The 22,766-nt window shown below is 41.5% G+C and overlaps 1 protein-coding gene across 1 annotated transcript in view; it reads right to left on the minus strand.

Annotated features, from left to right (window-relative positions):
• The window catches only part of SIAH3 (siah E3 ubiquitin protein ligase family member 3), a 215,880-nt gene extending 193,622 nt beyond the window's left edge, over window positions 1–22,258 (minus strand). Inside the window, exon 1 of the mRNA XM_069758267.1 lies at window positions 22,064–22,258. Within this exon, the coding sequence (XP_069614368.1) occupies window positions 22,064–22,198 (135 nt within the window). The 5' untranslated portion in view covers window positions 22,199–22,258. The remainder of the gene's footprint in view (window positions 1–22,063) is intronic.
• Between the last annotated feature and the right edge of the window lie 508 nt (window positions 22,259–22,766).

Consider the following 22,766-nt stretch of genomic DNA (forward strand, 5'->3'; position numbering starts at 1 on the left):
AAGTGCGCTCCAATCTTTTTCCTCGTTTTTCCTTTATGAACTCTGTATGCTTTTGTTGGATGCAGCACCCCGTTGGTAATGAAAAGGAAATTATCAGCCATATACGCCCTTTGCATGTGGTTTTTGCTGTTGTGCACATTGGGGTCAGATTATCGGGGCAGTGCGGAAGTAGAACTTTCTTTTACCCTGTCATTACAGTGATGAATATGCAGAGAGAAGGCATTGCGGGGCTGGGTGAGTATTTCTCTGCAAGCGGGCGGGCGCACGGGGGGTGAGAGGCGGGAGGTGACCCTAAAACTTTATTTTTAACAAAAAAAACTTGATTTTTCATTCCTTCTCTCCTGCAAGCGCTGCTTTCAGCCGAGCAGGACAGAAGGGATGAATGCTGACTTCAGCAGCACACGCAAGGGACAGCGCAATCTCTCCTGCACGGTCCATGTGGTCCTCAGGCGGCACTCGGGCAGCACACAGCTGCCGCACGTGTGCCTCACTGATGTGCCACGTGAGCACACGGACACACGGACACGGATAACTCCGGTACCGATTTCTCCGGTTCCGGAATTATCTGGACGTGTGAGACTGGCCTTATGCAGCTCTCAGATGAGGTAGCAAAAACCTGGTGACAGATTCCCTATAAGAAATGTGTGCCTCTTTAATATCTTTGTCACATCTTTAAACTGTCACGCAGCACTGACACAAATGTATATTAGGCAGGGGCTGGCGTACATTTATGTCCCCATTTACAATGCTTGATGATGAATTTTTCCAGAGTGCTTTTCAAAGTGTTGCCGAAGCTGGCCATGACTGCTGTAAAAATGCCAAAAGTCACTTTTTTTTGCAACTTTCCAGTTGTACTCAGTTTTCTAATATAGATGGACTATTTTATGTATCAGTTCATATTTTAATGAAAATGGGTCACATGTCCTATAGGTAATGTTTGGAAATACCAAAAATGCATTACTTTCCCTTTGCATCTCCTGCATCTTGAATGTTGCCATCCCATTGTTCCATGGAGTTCTTTTTTGACAGGAATGCAGCAGTGATGTCCTATTTATCTTGGCATTTCTATCACATGACACCAGCAGTGATGCCCTGTCAACAGAGCAGATCAGAAGGGAAGGAACTTCTCTGTTGACATGACATCATAGGACTGTTGACATGAAATCACAGGAATCACCACCATGAGTGGTCCGTGATCACTCTGAGCCAGAAGAGATCACCGCAGGCCAGAACAGGCAGGTAGTTTAAAAATACCTGCGGATAAGTGTTAGTCCCAAATAAGAAATAAATTAAGTCCCAGATAACCCCTTTCAGGCAACTAGTTTGCTGTTAAAGTCATGTGTTGTGGATGCAATGTGAGCACCTCAACTCTGTCAAGAGAGACCTCGGATGAGCTGAGGAAAGGGAAAGGATGTTCTGCATGGACTTCAAAAGTGGCCAGGTTTTACTCTTAATTTATTTCTAATTCTCCCCTAAGCATTCCTTTTATTTTACTAAATCTGTCTTACAGCTCCAGAAATATGGGCCTTTTTTATTTGCTTTAAATTTATATGGTAATTATCAAGGGGGCGTGGCTCTCAAGGTAATATTAAAGAGCAACCGAAAGTCACGTCCCCAGAGAATCCTGTAGCAACTCCCCTTTGTAAAAACCATAAAATTTAAATCTAAATAATAAGGTCCATATCCCTGGAACCATATAGCAGATTAGAATAAAAAACAAAAAACAATAAGCTAAATACAAACAATAAGCTAAATACTTAGGGAAGTAGCACGAATGACAGGTCCTGTTTAACCCCTCTGTGACCTTAGACGTACTATCCCGTCGAGGTGCCCTGGGCTTATCTGACCCTGGACGGGATAGTACGTCATAGCCGATCGGCCGCGCTCACGGGGGGAGCGCGGCCGATCGCGGCCGGGTGTCAGCTGCTTATCGCAGCTGACATCCGGCACTATGTGCCAGGAGCGGTCACGGACCGCCCCCGGCACATTAACCCCTGGCACACCGCGATCAAAGATGATCGCGATGTGCCGGCGGTGCAGGGAAGCACCGCGCAGGGAGGGGGCTCCCTGCGGGCTTCCCTGAGCCCCCCGCAGCAACGCGATGTGATCGCGTTGCTGCGAGGGTCTCCTCACCTCCCTCCCTGCTCGAGCCCCGGATCCAAGATGGCCGCGGATCCGGGTCCTGCAGGGAGGGAGGTGGCTTCACAGAGCCTGCTTAGAGCAGGCACTGTGAAGCCTGCAGCGCTGCATGTCAGATCAGTGATCTGACAGAGTGCTGTGCAAACTGTCAGATCACTGATCTGTGATGTCCCCCCCCTGGGACAAAGTAAAAAAGTAAAAAAAAAATTTTCCAAATGTGTAAAAAAAATAAAAAAAAAATATTCCAAAATAATGAAAAAAAATATATATATTATTCCCATAAATACATTTCTTCATCTAAATAAAAAAAAAAAACCAATAAAAGTACACATATTTAGTATCGCCGCGTCCGTAACGACCCGACCTATAAAACTGTCCCACTAGTTAACCCCTTCAGTAAACACCGTAAGAAAAAAAAAAAAAAAACGAGGCAAAAAACAACGCTTTATTATCATACCGCCGAACAAAAAGTGGAATAACACGCGATCAAAAGGACAGATATAAATAACCATGGTACCGCTGAAAGCGTCATATTGTCCCGCAAAAAAAGAGCCGCCATACAGCATCATCAGCAAAAAAATAAAAAAGTTATAGTCCTGAGAATAAAGCGATGCAAAAATAATTATTTTTTCTGTAAAATAGTTTTTATCGTATAAAAGCACCAAACCATAAAAAAATGATATAAATGAGGTATCACTGTAATCGTACTGACCCGAAGAATAAAACTGATTTATCAATTTTACCAAACGCGGAACGGTATAAACGCCTCCCCCAATAGAAATTCATGAATAGCTGGCTTTTGGTCATTCTTCCTCACAAAAATCGGAATAAAAAGCGATAAAAAAATGTCACGTGCCCAAAAATGTTTTCAATAAAAACGTCAACTCGTCCCGCAAAAAACAAGACCTCACATGACTCTGTGGACCAAAATATGGAAAAATTATAGCTCTCAAAATGTGGTATTGCAAAAAATATTTTTTGCAATAAAAAGGGTCTTTCAGTGTGTGACGGCTGCCAATCATAAAAATCCGCTAAAAAACTCGCTATAAAAGTAAATCAAACCCCCCTTCATCACCCCCTTAGTTAGGGAAAAATAAAAAAAAATGTATTTATTTCCATTTTCCCATTAGGGCTAGGGTTAGGGCTAGGGTTAGGGCTAGGGCTAGGGTTAGGGCTAGGGTTAGGGCTAGGGTTAGGGCTAGGGCTAGGGTTAGGGCTAGGGTTAGGGCTAGGGTTAGGGTTAGGGCTAGGGTTAGGGCTAGGGTTAGGGTTAGGGTTAGGGCTAGGGTTAGGGCTAGGGCTAGGGTTAGGGCTAGGGCTAGGATTAGGGTTAGGGTTAGGGCTAGGGTTAGGGCTAGGATTAAGGTTAGGGTTAGGGTTGGGGCTACAGTTAGGGTTGGGGCTAAAGTTAGGGTTAGGGTTTAGATTACATTTACAGTTGGGAATAGGGTTGGGATTAGGGTTAGGGGTGTGTCAGGGTTAGAGGTGTGGTTAGGGTTACCGTTGGAATTAGGGTTAGGGGTGTGTTTAGATTAGGGTTTCAGTTATAATTGGGGGGTTTCCACTGTTTCGGCACATCAGGGGCTCTCCAAACACGACATGGCGTCCGATCTCAATTCCAGCCAATTCTGCGTTGAAAAAGTAAAACAGTGCTCCTTCCCTTCCGAGCTCTCCTGTGTGCCCAAACAGGGGTTTACCCCAACATATGGGGTATCAGCGTACTCAGGACAAATTGGACAACAACTTTTGTGGACCAATTTCTCCTGTTACCCTTGGGAAAATACAAAACTGGGGGCTAAAAAATAATTTTTGTGGGAAAACAAAAAGATTTTTTATTTTCACGGCTCTGCGTTATAAACTGTAGTGAAACACTTGGGGGTTCAAAGTTCTCACAACACATCTAGATAAGTTCATTGAGGGGTCTAGTTTCCAATATGGGGTCACTTGTGGGGGGTTTCTACTGTTTAGGTACATTAGGGGCTCTGCAAACGCAATGTGACGCCTGCAGACCAATCCATCTAAGTCTGCATTCCAAATGATGCTCCTTCCCTTCCGAGCCCTCCCATGCGCCCAAACGGTGGTTCCCCCCCACATATCAGGTATCAGCGTACTCAGGACAAATTGGACAACAACATTTAGGGTCCAATTTCTCCTGCTAACCTTGGAAAAATACAAAACTGGGGGCTAAAATATTATTTTTGTGGAAAAAAAAATATTTTTTATTTGCATGGCTCTGCGTTATAAACTGTAGTGAAATACTTGGGGGTTCAAAGCTCTTACAACACATCAAGATGAGTTCCTTAGGGGGTCTACTTTCCAAAATGGTGTCACTTGTGGGGGGTTTCTACTGTTTAGGTACATTAGGGGCTCTGCAAACGCAATGTGACGCCTGCAGACCATTCCATCTAAGTCTGCATTCCAAATGGCGCTCCTTCCCTTCCGAACCCTCCCATGCGCCCAAACGGTGGTTCCCCCCCACATATGGGGTATCAGCGTACTCAGGACAAATTGGACAACAACTTTTGGGGTCCAATTTCTCCTGTTACCCTAGGGAAAATACAAAACTGGGGGCTAAAAAATAATTTTTGTGGGAAAAAAATTTTGTTTTATTTTTATGGCTCAGCATTATAAACTTCTGTGAAGCCCTTGGTGGGTCAAAGTGCTCACCACACATCCAGATAAGTTCCTTAGGGGGTCTACTTTCCAAAATGGTGTCACTTGTGGGGGGTTTCAATGTTTAGGCACATCAGTGGCTCTCCAAACGCAACATGGCGTCCCATCTCAATTCCTGTCAATTTTGCATTGAAAAGTCAAACGGCGCTCCTTCCCTTCCGAGCTCTCCCATGCGCCCAAACAGTGGTTTACTGCCACATATGGGGTATCAGCGTACTCGGGACAAATTGGACAACAACTTTTGAGGTCCAATTTCTTCTCTTACCCTTGGAAAAATAAAAAATTGGGGGCAAAAATATAATTTTTGTGAAAAAATATGATTTTTTATTTTTACGGTTCTGCATTATAAACTTCTGTGAAGCACTTGGTGGGTCAAAGTGCTCACCACACCTCTAGATAAGTTCCTTAGGGGGTCTACTTTCCAAAATGGTGTCACTTGTGGGGGGTTTCAATGTTTAGGCACATCAGTGGCTCTCCAAACGCAACATGGCGTCCCATCTCAATTTCTGTCAATTTTGCATTGAAAAGTCAAACTGCGCTCCTTCCCTTCCGAGCTCTCCCATGCGCCCAAACAGTGGTTTACTGCCACATATGGGGTATCAGCGTACTCAGGACAAATTGGACAACAACTTTTGAGGTCCAATTTCTTCTCTTACCCTTGGAAAAATAAAAAATTGGGGGCAAAAATATAATTTTTGTGAAAAAATATGATTTTTTATTTTTACGGCTCTGCATTATAAACTTCTGTGAAGCACTTGGTGGGTCAAAGTGCTCACCACACATCCAGATAAGTTCCTTAGGGGGTCTACTTTCCAAAATGGTGTCACTTGTGGGGGGTTTCAATGTTTAGGCACATCAGTGGCTCTCCAAACGCAACATGGCGTCCCATCTCAATTCCTGTCAATTTTGCATTGAAAAGTCAAATAGCGCTCCTTCCCTTCCGAGCTCTCCCATGCGCCCAAACAGTGGTTTACTGCCACATATGGGGTATCAGCGTACTCAGGACAAATTGGACAACAACTTTTTGGGTCCAATTTCTCCTGTTACCCTTGGTAAAATAAAACAAATTGGAGCTGAAGTAAATTTTTTGTGTAAAAAAGTTAAATGTTCATTTTTATTTAAACATTCCAAAAATTCCTATTAAACACCTGAAGGGTTAATAAACTTCTTGAATGTGGTTTTGAGCACCTTGAGGGGTGCAGTTTTTAGAATGGTGTCACACTTGGGCATTTTCTATCATATAGACCCCTCAAAATGACTTCAAATGAGACGTGGTCCCTAAAAAAAAAATGGTGTTGTAAAAATGAGAAATTGCTGGTCAACTTTTAACCCTTATAACTCCCTAACAAAAAAAAAAATTGGTTCCAAAATTATGCTGATGTAAAGGAGACATGTGGGAAATGTTACTTATTAAGTATTTTGTGTGACATATCTCTGTGATTTAATTGCATAAAAATTCAAAGTTTGAAAATTGCGAAATTTTCAAAATTTTCGCCAAATTTCCGTTTTTTTCACAAATAAACGCAGGTACTATCAAATAAATTTTACCACTATCATGAAGTACAATATGTCACGAGAAAACAATGTCAGAATCACCAGGATCCGTTGAAGCGTTTCGGAGTTATAACCTCATAAAGGGACAGTGGTCAGAATTGTAAAAATTGGCCTGGTCATTAACGTGCAAACCACCCTTGGGGGTAAAGGGGTTAAACAATGATTATTTTTGTATTTTCAAGCATTACCTACCACGGCCTTTTTAATGGATAACTCCTTTACTGATAATATTAGATATTATTACAATTGGTATAAATAATATAGATTGCTGTCTTCTAATAAAAAGGACTAGCTGTATATCGGCAAACCCTGATGAGATATTGCTTAGCAATTACTGCATTGCACTAAACAGTACATCATACTGGAATGTCCTGTGGGTTTCCTCCATTTCTTATGTTATGATATAAGAAGTCACAACTAGAATAGAACATCAATAAGTGAAATGATGACATCGGTGAGACTGAAATTCTGCATGTATCTCTTATAGGAAGTGAGAAGAAAACCCATAATACCAGCACTATAATGATTGGGGATAATGAGAAATGGAAATTAAAATTATCTGATGTGGTTTCCCAGAAAAGACTGGATCGATATCAGAAGAATCTGCTAAATACTAGAGGAGAATGTTGTGTTTTCAAATGTATAAAAGAATCATTTAATAATTTTCATAGAAACCTCACATCATAGCTAATGAATATGGTATATCGGGTTCTTAGCAAAAGTTAAACACATTATAATCTAGCATTTTCTCAATTTATTCCTAATGGCTACAAGGTAACCAACAGCCTAATATCATTACTGCTAATTTTTGCATTTGCTCCTTTACTGGCAGTCCTTTTAAACAATATTCTGTATATTTGGTATACATAACAATTTTTTCATGAAAACTGAGGGGGAATTGTTTGAAAAAATATATGTCCTTGCTGTCTATTTCAACAAATAATAGCAAAGTACAGACGAGTGAATTTTTGAAACTTGAATTCGATCACTTTGCCAAATTTTGCCAAAAAATGTGATTTACGGCAAATAAATTTACACAAATCTCAATACTGGAAAGCTTGATTGGAAAATACACGTGGGGGAGAGTGTAGACAGAGAACTCTGCTTACCATAAGAACTTACATTCTACAGTAGAGAGAGAAAGACTTAGGCCACGTTAAAGCAATCAGTATTTGGTCAGTATTTGGTCAGTATTTGTAGCCAAAGTCACGAGAGGAACAATCTGAGGAAAGTATAATAGAAACATATGCACCACTTCTGTATTTTTCACCCACTCCTGGTTTTGACCTACAAATACTGAGGTAAAATACTGACCAAGTACTGAACACGTGAACCTGGCCTCACCCAGTGACTCTGGAGAACGAAAACGACTGCTGTATAAACTGTGCTACACTGGGAACCTCTGATTTCTGGTGGCCCAGGTAATGACCACCACTGCAGAAGATATGAAAACCCGCTAGATGTCATAACTGCAGGGCATTATGGGGAGGCCAATGTGGCAATGTAAAGTAAAGTTTGCCTTTTCTCTGACGCATTAGCAGTGTGGGAAATGGTGCCTGAGCAAGTTTTTTATTTGCTAACTGCATATCACATTTCAAAATGTTTGAATATACCTAAAACCGAGAATGTTAAGGAATTCAACACAATCTTGATCCTGCTCGGATTGATCTGCTCATCTCTACAACATAGCCTCTTTTAGCGACATCTTTAAGGGTTCCCTAAAATGATATTTCATATTAACCCTAAACCTTGAAGAAAAAAATCTGAAAGAAAATTGTATTATTTTCATCTAAAGTCTCTCAGCCTGGGGAAATGCCGACTGTTCAGACTGTTGGCTTTGAGAATTTCTACCATGAAGAATGGTATGGACATTGTCGAGGAGATTGACTACACAAATGTATCAATCAATATGATCCACTAAGATAAATCTGGTGCATTTTAAGAATGTCAAGTCTTAGTTTACATTTCCAAAAAGTTAAGCGGTATTGTTAATTCTGTCCTTTGTTGTGCTTTGAGGCAGTAGTCTCAGACCTGTGAGAATGGCGAGGAAGGAGTTATCAACCAGAGGTTTGAAGATTTTTTTTTATGCCATGATGTAAACTGTTTTTCTGTGTATTATGACAATGCCAATCCTCTGTTGCAGTTAAAAATGCTTACGATTCCAGCCATCTATTGCAGAAGATGCCATTGCTGAAAGCTAACCTAACCCCCAATTGTCAGATATGAATGTATACAAACTTGTTTTTAATGACATTCCACAAAACTTTGCACAGTCGCTATACAGTTGAAACTGAACAGTTTCGCCCGGCTCTGCCAAAATGGATGCAACTGGGGTGGGACTGGGGTGTAACTAGGGCGAAACGACTCAGCTCATCTGATCGATAATGAGCTTTGGTGTACCTTACATGATGCTTTTTTTAATCTCATTAAATCTCATTAAAAAAGGTTATTTCTTAATTCGTTATTCATAAGAAATAGAAAATGGATAAAAATCTACATGGCCTGGTCTGAAACATTCAGTGATGCATTTCTGGCACCTCAGCGCCCTCATTCATGGACTACGAATAAGAGGTGCTTAGACGGCAAAAATGCGCCAGTGAATTTTCAGTCCTTGCCATTTGGCTTTTAATCTTTTTTCTATTTGTTATGGATAATCAGTAAAAAGTAACCCTTTTTAATGAGATTTGTTGATGTGCCATTTTCCTTCAATCCTTAAATTTTTTTAGCAAAGTTGGAAGTCCACAACAGGAGTGGCACTCATGGATATGGACGTGCAAAAATACAGACGCAAGTTCATATATGACTTTCTTATGGTAATAATAATAATAATTTTTATTTATACAGTATAGCACCAACATATTCCGCAGCACTTTACAATTAAGCGGGGACATGTACAGACAATAAATTCAGTACAAGTTAAGACACTTTAAACAGTGACATTAGGGGTGAGGTCCCTGCTCGCAAGCTTACAATCTACAAGGAAATGGGGGGACACAATAGGTGAAAAGTGCTTGTTATTTCAGGTCTGGCAATTATAATAAATAGGGATTTTCATACAAAGCTGCATGATCCGGTCATCAGCCCGTGTGTTTAAGTGCAATAGTCAAGTATCAAGTGCAGTTATCGTGTGCATGGAGGGTGTGCAGACAGATGAATAGTAGGGTGCAGATTCAGAGTAATATTTGAAAGGAAGGAACAGGACAAAGTTAGTTTACTGAGTAGTTGATTTGGTAGGCTTGTTTGAAGAGATGGGTTTTTAAAGCGCGCTTGAATAGGTCGGGGCTAGGTATCAGTCTGATCGTCTGGGGAAGTGTATTCCAGAGAGCTGGCGCAGCACGAGAGAAGTCTTGGAGACGGAGGTACGAGGTTCGGATTACGGGGGATGTTAGTCTTAGGTACATCTTATGCCAACTTGAGTAATATTTATGGCAAGGCGCACGGAGTCATATAAAACTTCTCAGATGCACTGAATTCATTGAGACATGGGCGCCTCCTAATGAATCAAAAAAATTTGACTCCAACATGGCGTTGTTCACATCTGTCCTCATGAACTGGGGCCTATATGTTTTATTTCTAGCAATTGTTCTTGGTCATATATGTTGCCAAGTTTTAGGCAAATTTAGAAAGGCCAATAATCAGTGAAAGAGAGATCATAGGATTGCTCATCCCATGCTATTGATCTTTCTAAACATGCCAACATACACCTGTAGCACGTGCAAAGGCTTGTTCATTGGACCCAATGATTTTTAAGCTTGCTCGTTGTCCTGTATAATCAGGTGAGGTGCTGCTGATAACATCATATCCTATACGCACAGAACAATCATATTAACAATCGCTCTGTGAACATAGAATGTGGTCAGGTTGTCTAAGCAGGCTATTAAAAGTTCATGGTCGGCACATCTAAGAACTGCATTTCATACAGAAAACAAAAATAATTTTTGGAGAAATTTAGAAGTAATCATATTTAGAATGCATATACCTGCTGTAAGGATTGCACTCACTCAGATGCATAGGAGGAAACAGGAGGCAAATTCTCTTCAATGTCCATGTGGGTTTATTTGCACCATAAACCATCAAGGCAGCAACAAAAAGGTAAACAGTTCGTACATCAGGCTGACACAGCATTAGTGTCCATAGAAGACCTCTGCTCTTCTCAGGCCTGAAGGCACACAGGCTGTGCAATGTCCAGCACTCAGGCTCTATCTGAAGCCACAGACACAGAAGGGCTTCTCCCTCTCAATACACAGACCACTCTATAGTGTCCAGCCTGGAAACATGGAAGTCTATCCACACTGGCAGACTCCCAAACACTCACTAACATGTGCCAAGCACACCTCCATTAGGTAGTCTGAAACCACACCCACAGGTGAGGTAACATCACATACACTGTCACGTGATCATGACATCACTGCAGGTCCTCAAACACCTGCAGGGAAAAGGGTACAGTGAGCATCCCCAGTCAGAGTGGGGTATGTGGGTAGCCAGACCCTCCCATCTCTCATAGCTACCCGCAACCCGGACCCAGGTGCACTAAATGATATCTTTAGTGCTCATGTGCACTAAAGACAAAATACTCCGGGTTGCATCGCAGGGAGCATCCATCCCTGTGACACATACCTCCCATTAACCACGCGACCCCCAGTCACACCACACTGTTTAGGAGCTTATGGCCTAGGCCATACAATTCATCACATAAATTTGACGCCCCCCAGAAGAAGCCAATGTGAAACGTGCGTCGGGGTGAGGAGGGACGCTCGTAATTTCCCTGGGTCTGCAGCTCATTTCACTGCACCGGTAATATGCATTATTTTCATTCTTTGGAATAGTGCACTATTGCAGCTTATTGTAGCCTTTGTATCATATGTATTACAGGTACTGTGGAGGTATATTTGCATTTAAAAAATGTCACTAGACTGGATATAAAGACTTTTGGTCTCTGCCATATACCCTTATACCTTATTTGTACTAGTAAAGCCTTTACATTTTGAGTAATATATGCACTATAAGGCTATGTTCACACGTTCCTGATTTCCCTTTTTTTTCAGGACTAAAAACCGCAGCTCTTGGCAGAAAACGCAGGTCCTTTTTTTGGTGCTTTTTTGGTGCTTTTTTGGTGCGTTTGTTGATGCGTTTTTTGATGCGTTTTTGATGCGTTTTTTGATGCAGTTTTCTATGCAGAGTCTGTGTGTTTTCTAGGAAGTTTTTTAGGGTTAAAATGGCTGAAAATACCCTACCCCTAACCCTACCCCTAACCCTACCCCTAACCCTACGCCTAACCCTAACCCTACCCCTAACCCTACCCCTAACCCTACCCCTACCCCTAACCCTACCCCTAACCCTACCCCTACCCCTAGCTCTACCCCTAACCCTAACCCTACCCCTAACCCTAACCCTAACCCTAATCTAACCTTAGTGGGGAAAAAAAATTATTAATTTTTTTTATTGTCCCTACCTATGGGGGTGACAAAGGAGGGGGGTCATTTACTATTTTTTTTATTTTGATCACTGAGATAGGTTATATCTCAGTGATCAAAATGCACTTTGGAAAGAATCTGCCGGCAGATTCGGCGGGCGCACTGCGCATGCGCCCGCCATTTTGCAAGATGGCGGCGCCCAGGGAGAAGACGGCCGGCCGGACACCGGGAGGCCGGGTAAGTATAAGGGGGGGAGATGAGGGCACGGGGGGGCGTCGGAGCATGGGGGGGTGGCATCGGAACATGGGGGGGTGGGATTGGGGCACGGGGGGGCAGCCACACTGCAGCGGTTCTGCACCACAAACCGCAGAAAACCCGCAGATATTTTTTTCGTCTGCGGGTTTTACTGCGGGTTTGACCTCACAATGGAGGTCTATGGGTGCAGAACCGCTGCAGTTCCGCAAAAAGAAGTGACATGATACTTCTTTTTTACCGCAGCTATTCAGTGCGGCTTTTTTCGCGATTTTCCGCAATGTGGGCACAGCAGTTCCTGTTTTCCATAGGGTACATTGTAATGTACCCTGCATGGAAAACAGCTGCGGACCCGCGGCGGTTCCGCATTAAAAAAAGGATGGTGTGAACATGGCCTAAATATGTTTTCAGGTTTGCTGTTTTACTGGGTGTACGGACTTTCTGCTACTGCAGCAGCTTTATACTATTTAGTGGAGTTTTGTTGTGCAGCCCAGTGTCCCTCCTAGTTCGGACATTCTTGTTTTCTACTTTTCAATTTTATCTATTCAAATTCTTTGTTATTTTAAAAGTATTAATAAAATATTTAGATTTCATTCTCTGGATCTCTTCCTTCGGCAGCTTGGCAGTGTTAGTCCGAATTTATGTGATTTCTTGATATGAAGTGCCAGTTTTTCGCTTGTACTATTGGACGGGTTTAGACTTAGCCATGCAATTCATATGTAGTCACTCTCTATAGGCTGATAATGTCTTCTTAATACCTTCTGTGCCTCAGCCTCTTATCTTTCAAGGCTAGAAAGTTGATAACTATAAGGAATATCTCCAAATAATGTACCGTACATTATTTTATCATACAATATAATGAATGGGGAGAACCGTATAAGATAAAAGCATCAGCATTCGATTACTGAGAGCACTCTGTGACAGAACCTTGACATTTTATACCATTCACTGCATGCCATTAGCTCGCTCACATGTGTCCCCCTGACAGAAATGCATTAGGGTCTGCTCTGTAGAATTAAGCTATGTTTTAAAATAACCCATACAATAATGTCTTCCGCCTTGGAATATCTTGCGATTGTGTTCCTGCTGCGCATTTTACTTAACTAAATTATAGGTGATTAAAAAAAATTTGGTGTGCCTTTAATAATATTGTGCAGCGTGCTAACTTTTATAACAACTAATATCTGGAAAGACTGATGAAGTAGTTCTCTGCTTCCAAATAATCGTTGCTTTGAAACATAGACAGGAGAAAAAGACCATCTCCACCTGGCCCATCTAGACTGCCTTTCTTATTATTATTATTGTTGTATTTATTGCCTGCATTATTTTATTTTTGTGCTACAAAAGATATGTTTATCACAAGATATTGCACTTCACTTACTTTTAAAGAAAATCTGTCATCGGATTTTTGTCATATAATCTGAGGGCATCATGATGTTGGAGCTGAGTTTCTGATTCCAGTGATGTGTCACTTACTAGTCTTGTCATTTTAATATTCAATGACTTATCTAAAATGCTTTTTATGCGAAACTATTGAACTCCAGATCGGTGATATTCAAGGCACTTTTTTCACAGTCAAAGAAATCAATGAGGTTATTTTGTCATGATCTGCCCACAATGCAGCCTAGCCGTTAGGTCCAACAGTTGAAGGTTTTTAGGCAATCCATTTTATTATTTAGAGTGATCTACATTATTAACTACGGATATAGGGAAAACTGTCTCATAAGTATCCAAGAAGTGTTAATAATTACTTTATTATGTTTGATGGGTAGACAAGGGGTGGGAAAAGCAGAAATTATGTGTGATACAGATCCATCCAGTGGCTGAAGAGCACTTCAATGAGTGGTCCGAAACTAACATTTACTTTAATCTTAAATATGTCTATTTAATGTCATATAATCTCTTTTCTAAAATACTTCAATTAAAAAGTCTATATCGTTTCCTCACGACACTATCTGTTTTATTATTTTTTACCTTCTTCCTGCTGATGATGCTTCATTAGAGAGTCCCCAGTACATGCGGGGTTGATCAAATTGTCACCAGTGGGCAGAGGCTGCAGTCACTGCAGAAGCCTCTGCCCCCACCAGGATATGTAGAAACATACGTTTCAGGGGCTGGGCTACTCCCTACCTTATTGATAATGTGTCGGTTGTCAATTCCGACGTATGCTAAGTAGGATCTTATCACTATGCAATATGCACAGTGACAGTGCACTTTCTCGCCTTCTTTGATGAGAAGTGTCAAGCCAGCAAGTGAGTGCACTGTCAGTGTGCCTTGTAAAGTGAAAACCCAGTGTGCAGGAAAAGCAGAGACCAGCACCGTAACTAACGTCACTTTTCATCAGAGCTAGCGATGGAGCACACTGTCACTATGCATATTTTATAGCAGCAAGATCCTACTGAACATACTTCGGAACTGACAACTAATCCATGCTCAATAGAGCAGGTAATAGCCCAGCTGTAGCAATGAGCGTCACTAAAAAATGCTTCTCTTCAGGGAGGGGGCACAGACTGTGGCAGCAAGCAACTTGTGATGACAGATCGTTTGAGTATACCAGCATGCAATGGGGGTTCTCAAAGCATCATTAAACAAGAAGGTAAAAAGAGAAAAAAAAGGAGGCAGATAGCAAAGTGAAGGAATGATTAGGACATTTCAATTTAAAGTGCAACTGTTGGTTTAATTTTTTTTTCATAAATCAATAGTACATATGAACATAAGCAACTTATATATCTCAGCAGAAAAATGTGCTTGTTTTTCTGCCATGTATAGCACAGGCAATTGGAAGATCACAGCTGCAAGTCTCTAAGAATACTATTGAAGCAAGTAAAAAAAAAAAAAAAATAAACACAAAAGTTCAAATCACCCCATGTAAAACAAAACCATTATGGTAAATAAAAAATAGACATATTCTGCATTCAGAACTGTCCAATCTATCAAAATATAAAGTAAATCAATCCGATCTGTAACGAGAAAAAAAAATCTAAACTCTAAAATTACCTTTTTTGGGCCGCTGCAACATTGCATTGAAATGCAATAACTGGCAAACTAAACATCCTATCTACCCTAAAATAGTATCAATAAAAATGTCAACTTGGCTCCCAAAAATAAGCCTTCACCCAGTCCCAGATCCCCAAAAATGAAGTCGCTATGGGTCTCGAAAAATAATTTGGATTTTTTTTCACCACTTAACCCCTTTCCGACATCGGGCGTACGTGAGCCCACATCATTCCGGGGACATGTCAGCTGTTTTGAACAGCTGACATGTGCCTACAATAGACGTGGGTGGAATCGCGATCCACCCGCGGCTATTAACCAGTTAAATGCTGCTGTCAAATTCTGACAGTGGCATTTAACATGCACTTCTGGCAATCGAGCCAGAAATACGCACAGCGGTGACCCCTGTCATGTGACCGTGGGTCGCCGATGTGTTGGAATGACAACTGGAGGTCTCCGGGAGACCTCTATGGCTGTCAGTGCCGGCTTGCTGTGAGCGCCACCCAGTGGTCGGCGTTTATAGCAAGTGAGTAAATCTGCTATATATAATAGAGGTGATCTGATCACTGCCTCTATGTAGCAGACCCGATTGGGCTATGGCAGCTTCTAGTCTCCTATGGAGAATATTGAAACATTCCAAAAGTTAAAAAAAAGTTTTTCAAAATATAAAAAAAATAAAAAATATATAAAATTCAAATCACCCCCCTTTCGCCTCATTCAAAATTAAACAATACAAATAAATTCAAACCTACACATTTTTGATATCACTGCATTCAGAATCACCCGATTTATCAATAAAAAAAGGATTAACCTGATCACTGAATGGCGTAGTGAGAAAAAAAGTCAAAACGTCAGAATTACGTTTTTTTGGTCACTGCGACATTGCATTAAAATGCAATAACGGGCGATCAAAAGAACATAGCTTTACCAAAATGGTATCATTAAAAATGTCAGCTGGGCATGCAAAAATAAGTCCTCACCCCACCCCAGATCACGAAAAATGGAGACGCTACGAGTATTTGAAAGTGGCAAAATAGTTTTTTTTTTTTTAACAAAGTTTGGAATATTTTTTAACCACTTAAATAAAAAAGAACCTAGACATGTTTAGTGTCTATGAACTCGTAATGACCTGGAGAATCATAATGGCAGGTCAATTTTAGTATGTAGTGAACCTAGCAAAAAAGCCAAACAAAAAAACAAGTGTGGGATTGCACTTTTTTTGAAATTTCACCGCACTTGGAATTTTTTTTATTGTTTTCTAGTACACGACATGGTTAAACCAATGATGTCGTATAAAAGTACAACTGGTCCCACAAAAAACAAGCCCACACGCAAAAACGGAAAATCGCGTTGGGGTGAAGTGTTCTCCAGCTCACACTTCACAGTAAATCCATAGTTAATGTATCAAATCCTTCTTTTTAATGTTTATTGGTGCTTGTTCCTATGCTATCTAGTTCCTTTTTCATTTCTGTGAAATAACTATTGGCTTCAAGTTCTGAGGTTACTCTATGCACATTGTGGCACATATATAATTGTTGTTTAGCATCCAGGCATCCAGTCATTAGATGAACAACATTTATCATAGTGGTGCGTGGTTTGCTAGATTTAACGCCTCTTTGGCACATGTGAGACTCGGCTGACTATTGTATCTCTTGACAGGCATATTTTAGTCCAGAATCTTGCACATAAAAACTGATATTCACCAGTAATAAATCTGGTGAATATTACGGCTAGACATAGGGGAAGCTTATTTCCTAGGCACTTTTGATTTATTTTAGGAACACCCACAATGATATTAATGAGGAAGTCAATTTTACAGAACACATGACAAGCCACAGGAAAATCCACAACACCAGATTTCTAAAAAGTTAAACTATAGGAAAAGATGAAAGACACCTCAGATGCCAATTTCATATGTACCAGCCTGCAGGGTTTACATGCCAGTCCTAGTGAATAACCTCCATCTGGGTTGACATATTGTAACAAAAATCAGCAGCAAAGGTGAGAGTCGGATTTTTTTTTTTTTTAAAGAATCTGCTGAAGTCCAAAGGGAGATCAATAGCAAAATCCACACAACTTGGTTTTGACTTGTCTGTGAATAGTTTGATGTGGAAAGTTTTTGCAAAAAAATTCTCAAAACGTGAACATCCCGCTTCTACCTGCTCTTGGCTCGTTTTTTTAAAGGATGGGGGCATCTCTCAGACTACGAAAACCGTGGTGTGTATAGAGCAGATTTAAAAGCTGGCAGCCATTTTTACTAAATAAGAAGAGAAGGCACTAACCAAGCACCAGTTTTTATTGTGACCTGGAGGGTTGCTTTAAAGGGGTTCCACACTCTTAGGCTACTTTCACACTAGCGTTTTCTGCAATCCGTCACAATGCGTCGTTTTGCAGAAAAAACGCATCCTGCAAAAGTGCTTGCAGGATGCGTTTTTTCCCCATAGACTTGCATTGACGACGCATTTGCGACGGATTGCCACACGTCGCATCCGTCGAGTGACGGATGCATCGTGCTTCTGCGGACCGTCGGGAGCAAAAAATGCTACATGTAACGTTTTTTGCTCCTGACGGACCGCTTTTTCCGACCGCGCATGCGCGGCCGGAACTCCGCCCCCACCTCCCGGCACCTTACAATGGGGCAGCGGATGCGCCAGGGAAATGCATCCGCTGCCTCCATTGTGCAATGCGCTAAACGCTAGCGTCGGAATCTCTCCCCGACGCATTGCGACGGGGAGATTCCGACGCTAGTGTGAAAGAAGCCTTAGAAACCCTTCATAAATTCTACATCCACAATGTAAAACCCCACATTATACTCACCTCCCGCACCGGCGCTGTTCCAGTAGTATCAGCGGCGGGTTTCTTGGAGCTCCCATGACACTGGCATGCCACATAAGCGCTGCAGCCAATCAGCGGTTGCTAATGGGCCACTGCACTCTCACTTCCTTAGGATATCGAAGGTTCATCTCAAGGACTTCAGAAAGTGGCGGCTGATTGGCTGCAGGGCTTGTGTGGCATAGCAGTGTCACACAAGCCCTGGGAGACCCACCTCCAACATCACTGGAATGGCGCCAGTGCGGGAGGTGAGTATAAGGCGTCTTTATTTTACATTGGGAAATGTAGTATTTAAGATGGGGCTGTCCAAGTTGTGAATTACTCCTTTTAATGCTCTTATGTCTACAAAAGCGGCGTATAGTGAATAATAGGCAATCTATGTTTCCTGCAGGAGTAAAAAATATCTAATGTACAGTATATTATTAAAAAAATGCAATAAAAAGTAAATATGTAAGACTGTTGAGGTTAAAGAGGTATGTCCACATTTTCTTTATGTTAATAAATATGTTGGCTATACAACTTTGTGACAGTACCTAAGTATTACAGGTTCTCCCCCCTTGTTCTCAATTTGTCTGCTACTAGAGGAGCAAGTGACTAGAGTCCATCAGCCTCCTCCCGTGATCAGTATGTTTCTATAGGAGGAGGGAGATGGGCAGGTCTGGTCATACGCTCCTCCATCAGCAGACATTTTGAAAATAGGAGCGCTGTACAGTTTGGGAGGGAAACAAGTGCTAATCATGTAACCAATATATTATAATAACGGATAAACGTCTTAAACCCCTGTAGCCTTTTCATTTATAACTTTTTATTTTATTTTTTCAGAATCTAATATATTTTCACTCTCGAAAAGTTCATGATACATAATGCATAGTTAAAATACCTGGAGGTCGACTTTTGAACCTAACTTTTCATTAAACTGGAGATACATTTGGGATAAGTTTCCTATAGCATCTAAAAGAAAAAATGTTTCTAAACCTATTGAAAACCTGCAACTTTTTCTTTTCTTTCAACAACTGTAAGGAAACATTGCAACTTGTGACTATAAATCTATGGGAAACAATGAAGACTGTAAGTTAAAGGGGTATTCCCATCTACAAGATCCTAAACCAACATGTCATATGTGCAATGATAATATTAGCAAATACCTCCAATTAGAAATGTTGTATAGTTCTTCTGATTCGCTATGTCACTTACTCTATGTGCAGGGCATTGCACGCTCTTAGATATCACTGAAATAGTGACAGTTAGTTCGCTGTTAGTGGTCATTACCATGGAAATCTAAGCTTCTGCAATGCCCTGTACATGGGGTAAGTGACATAGCAAATCAGAAGAAATATACATTTCTAATTGGGGGTATTTGCTAATATTATTATTACACTTCTTAAATATTGGGATAGGATCTTATAGACAGCAATACCCCTTTAAATTGCTTTATTTTATATTTTAGATGCATTGGAGCAATAGCAAAATAGTTGAAAAGATTTGTGTAGTTAGTAAGCAAATCATATGTCTATGGAAATAGCCTAGGCTACTTTCACACTGGCGTTTTTTTTGCAATACATCGCAATGCGTCGTATATGGGAAAAAACGCATCCTGCAAAGTTGTTTGCAGGATGCGTTTTTGCCTCATGGATTAACATTTGCGACGCATTGACACACATCGCAACAATCGTGCGACGGTTGCGCCGTGTTGTGGCGGACCGCCGGGAGCAAAAAACGTTACATGTAACGTTTTTTGCTGCCGACGGATCGCTTTTTCCGACCGCGCATGCGCGGCCGGAACTCTGCCCCCACCTCCTCGCACCTCACAATGGGGCAGCGGATGCCATGAAAATCTGCATCCGCTGCACCCGTTGTGCGGTGCAAACAACGCTAGCGTCGTTGCGTCTGCACGACGCTAGTGTGAAAGTAGCCTAAGAGATTCGCAGTCTGAGAGACTGAGAGCCCTCAAAAACATTTACCTATGTGTTATATTCATGGATGTTAGCACTACACATACCTGACAAATCTCAGAGCTTAGAACTTTTTAGATCAAGCTTAGCTCATTCCGTTAGCTTAGATACAAAATACATTATATAAATGATCTGCCTGTAACAGCGTAGATCTTATGTTGGGATCCAGGAACGTGAAGCATGAACAACCGTTAGAAGAAATAAGTGACTGAATGCACACAAGCCTTTGTAGAGCTGTTGTTGGCAGAGCTGCCTCGCTTCACGACGTGCACTGTCCATAGGTCAAGGTTTCATTGACCAAAGTTCTTGGTAGGTATGGAAATACCTGAAGGACGAATGTGTCTCAGAAAATCTCCTTTATTTTAACCTATTAGACCAGAATGAGCAAAGATAGCATCTAACCAGTTGCCATGGATGCTCTTACAATCACATAGTTATAAATGTAGAAGAATCACTATACACATTAGTGCATTCTATGGAATGAACATGAGATTGAGAGTTGTATGATTAAATGGCTATGGTAGTGTTTTAAGCTGATGCAGATTCATTTAGCGGAAAGAAATTTAGCAATGGGCACAATTACATCATTAAGATAAGGTGCATGAGAACATCAAGCAATTTAGAGCTTTTCATTCTAGAAAATCCCATCTAATAGACTGTTTCAAGGCCCCGAACAAAAAGGAGCTGTCAGCGCAGCTTTGTTATTGACTGATGGTTGCACATTTCTTCGTCCCACATCTCTTTGTTTACATCTCTACCTGCTTCCCACACATTGGCGCGCTTACTAAGCTACACAATCAGATATATATAGCAGCTAAGTTGCTGATACAGATTTCCTCCATGGCTTCACCATTGATAATAACCATATAGAGAATCAATACAGCTGCTGATTCCATCACTACCAGTGAACAGTGCGAAGCATGACATGATTCGTTTATAGCTGTATACTGTAGCGCAGTTAGATGCCGTTAATAAGCAACTTGGCAAAAAGGGTTAATACAAACATTATACAGACTAATACAAAGTCAGTCCATGGCAAATGTTTAATACAGAATATGTGCTGCACTATATTACACTGCACGGCATACACACATAGTAATAGTCATACCTGACCCAGAGTTACATTACTCTAATGTGTACCCCATCCCCACTCACATGGACCTGAATTACACATACAGCCATAGATTAGAACCTCTCTAATGACTGAAAGTCCAAGTTCAAGATAGATACCGTAGCTAAATACGTAGGATAGACATAAATAGACAGATAAATACATGGATAGATGTTACATATGTATCAGGCCGACACATACATAGACAGACCAATAGATAGATAGATAGATAGATAGATAGATAGATAGAGACATAGATAGATAGATAGATAGATAGATAGATAGATAGATAGATAGATAGATAGATAGAAGATAGTGGACTGATAGATAAACAAACAGACATATAGATAGATAGAGAGAGAGAGAGAGAGATAGATAGACATATAAACCAATAGATAGAAAGATAATAAACCAATAGACAAATAGATCGATAGACAGATGTTAGACCAGAGGAAGTTGGGTTATTTCTCCAGCTACTATACTTCACACTGATATCTGTTCTGCTTCAGCACCACCAGCCATGGACAGCGCTGTTAACACTCTCCCTTCTACTTTCTGCCTGGGTTCACAGCTATGATACATTGTATAGTAACAGTACAATACTATGGTGACAGTACAATAATATGGTACCGGTACAATAGTATAGTAACAGTACAATGATATGGTACCGGTAGAATTTTATGGTATCAGTACAATAGTATAGTAACAGCACAATAACGTGGTGCCAGTACAATAATATGGTAACAGTATAATAGTATAGTAACATTCTAGCAATATAGTAAAAGTACAATAATATGGCACCAGTATGCTAACATGGTACCAGTACAATAGTGCCTTTCCTACCAGTTGAGCCTGGGAGTATGGCGATGGCTGACACTGTGGCTGCCGCCTGTCCAGGTAATATCAGTGCTGTACCTACACACCGTGTATCGCTGTTCCCTAGGACCAGGAGCTGTGAACTTGTGTTGAGACTCGGGAACAACCTGCTTCATCCCCCCGTGGTCTGTCAGACCCCCTGCCCCCCGGCCAGCAGCTGTCAGCAGAGGGGCTAGTTTACATGCAGATGATGGCTCCTATGATGACTGCCCTGGAGAGCTGCAGGGGGCATGCAGCGCAGTGTGGGGGCTCCGGGGGTCGCTCACCTGTGAGTGCTGGGTCGGGGGGACCACACAGACCAGCTGTCCAGCGGAGGAGAAGACTCTCTTTGCCTGGCAATGCTGAAACCTTAGGTGAATGAGATCTAACACTGCCCCAAAGCACTGAGTGAAGAAAAGCATCACAACAACTTTCTGCCGTGCTCAGGGCTATGGCTGGAGAGGAGCCTGTCAGTCGCCTGGTGTGAGCCCCACACTCCTGCACTGCCTAGCATGCCTTCATATTTATCATCAAAATAAGATGCTTAGAATCTTGCAGCAGTGTGCTGACCAATGGGGAGAGCAGAATGCATCCTTGAGGAGTGGAGGCAGCCAATGACAGCTGCCTCCCCCCACTGAAGCCCCTGATGACTAGAGGTAGTGCTGGGGAATGTACTATGGCACATTACCATACATCAGCGCATCGCATTAATCTTCCCATTACAGACCAGCCTACCCAGCGTAACACTCACGCCGGCGAACATTGATTGCTTAATGTCTTAATTTATTAATTGACTCACTTCACTCTCTCAGCTCTCTTTAGCATCAGTAGGAGAAAAAAAAATCTCCCATAAAGAAGTCATTGAAAGTTAAAGAGCAGATCAGCTGTGGTTTCCAGCTCCTTCCAGGCAGCTGTTGTGCTGCTATTAATGTGCAGGATGGGATCTCTATAGTAGGTGGTCAGTAAGATTTACATAGAGTGCCCCTGGGG

This window comes from Ranitomeya imitator, chromosome 3 (genome assembly GCF_032444005.1).
Source record: "Ranitomeya imitator isolate aRanImi1 chromosome 3, aRanImi1.pri, whole genome shotgun sequence".
NCBI classification, from domain to species: domain Eukaryota; kingdom Metazoa; phylum Chordata; class Amphibia; order Anura; family Dendrobatidae; genus Ranitomeya; species Ranitomeya imitator.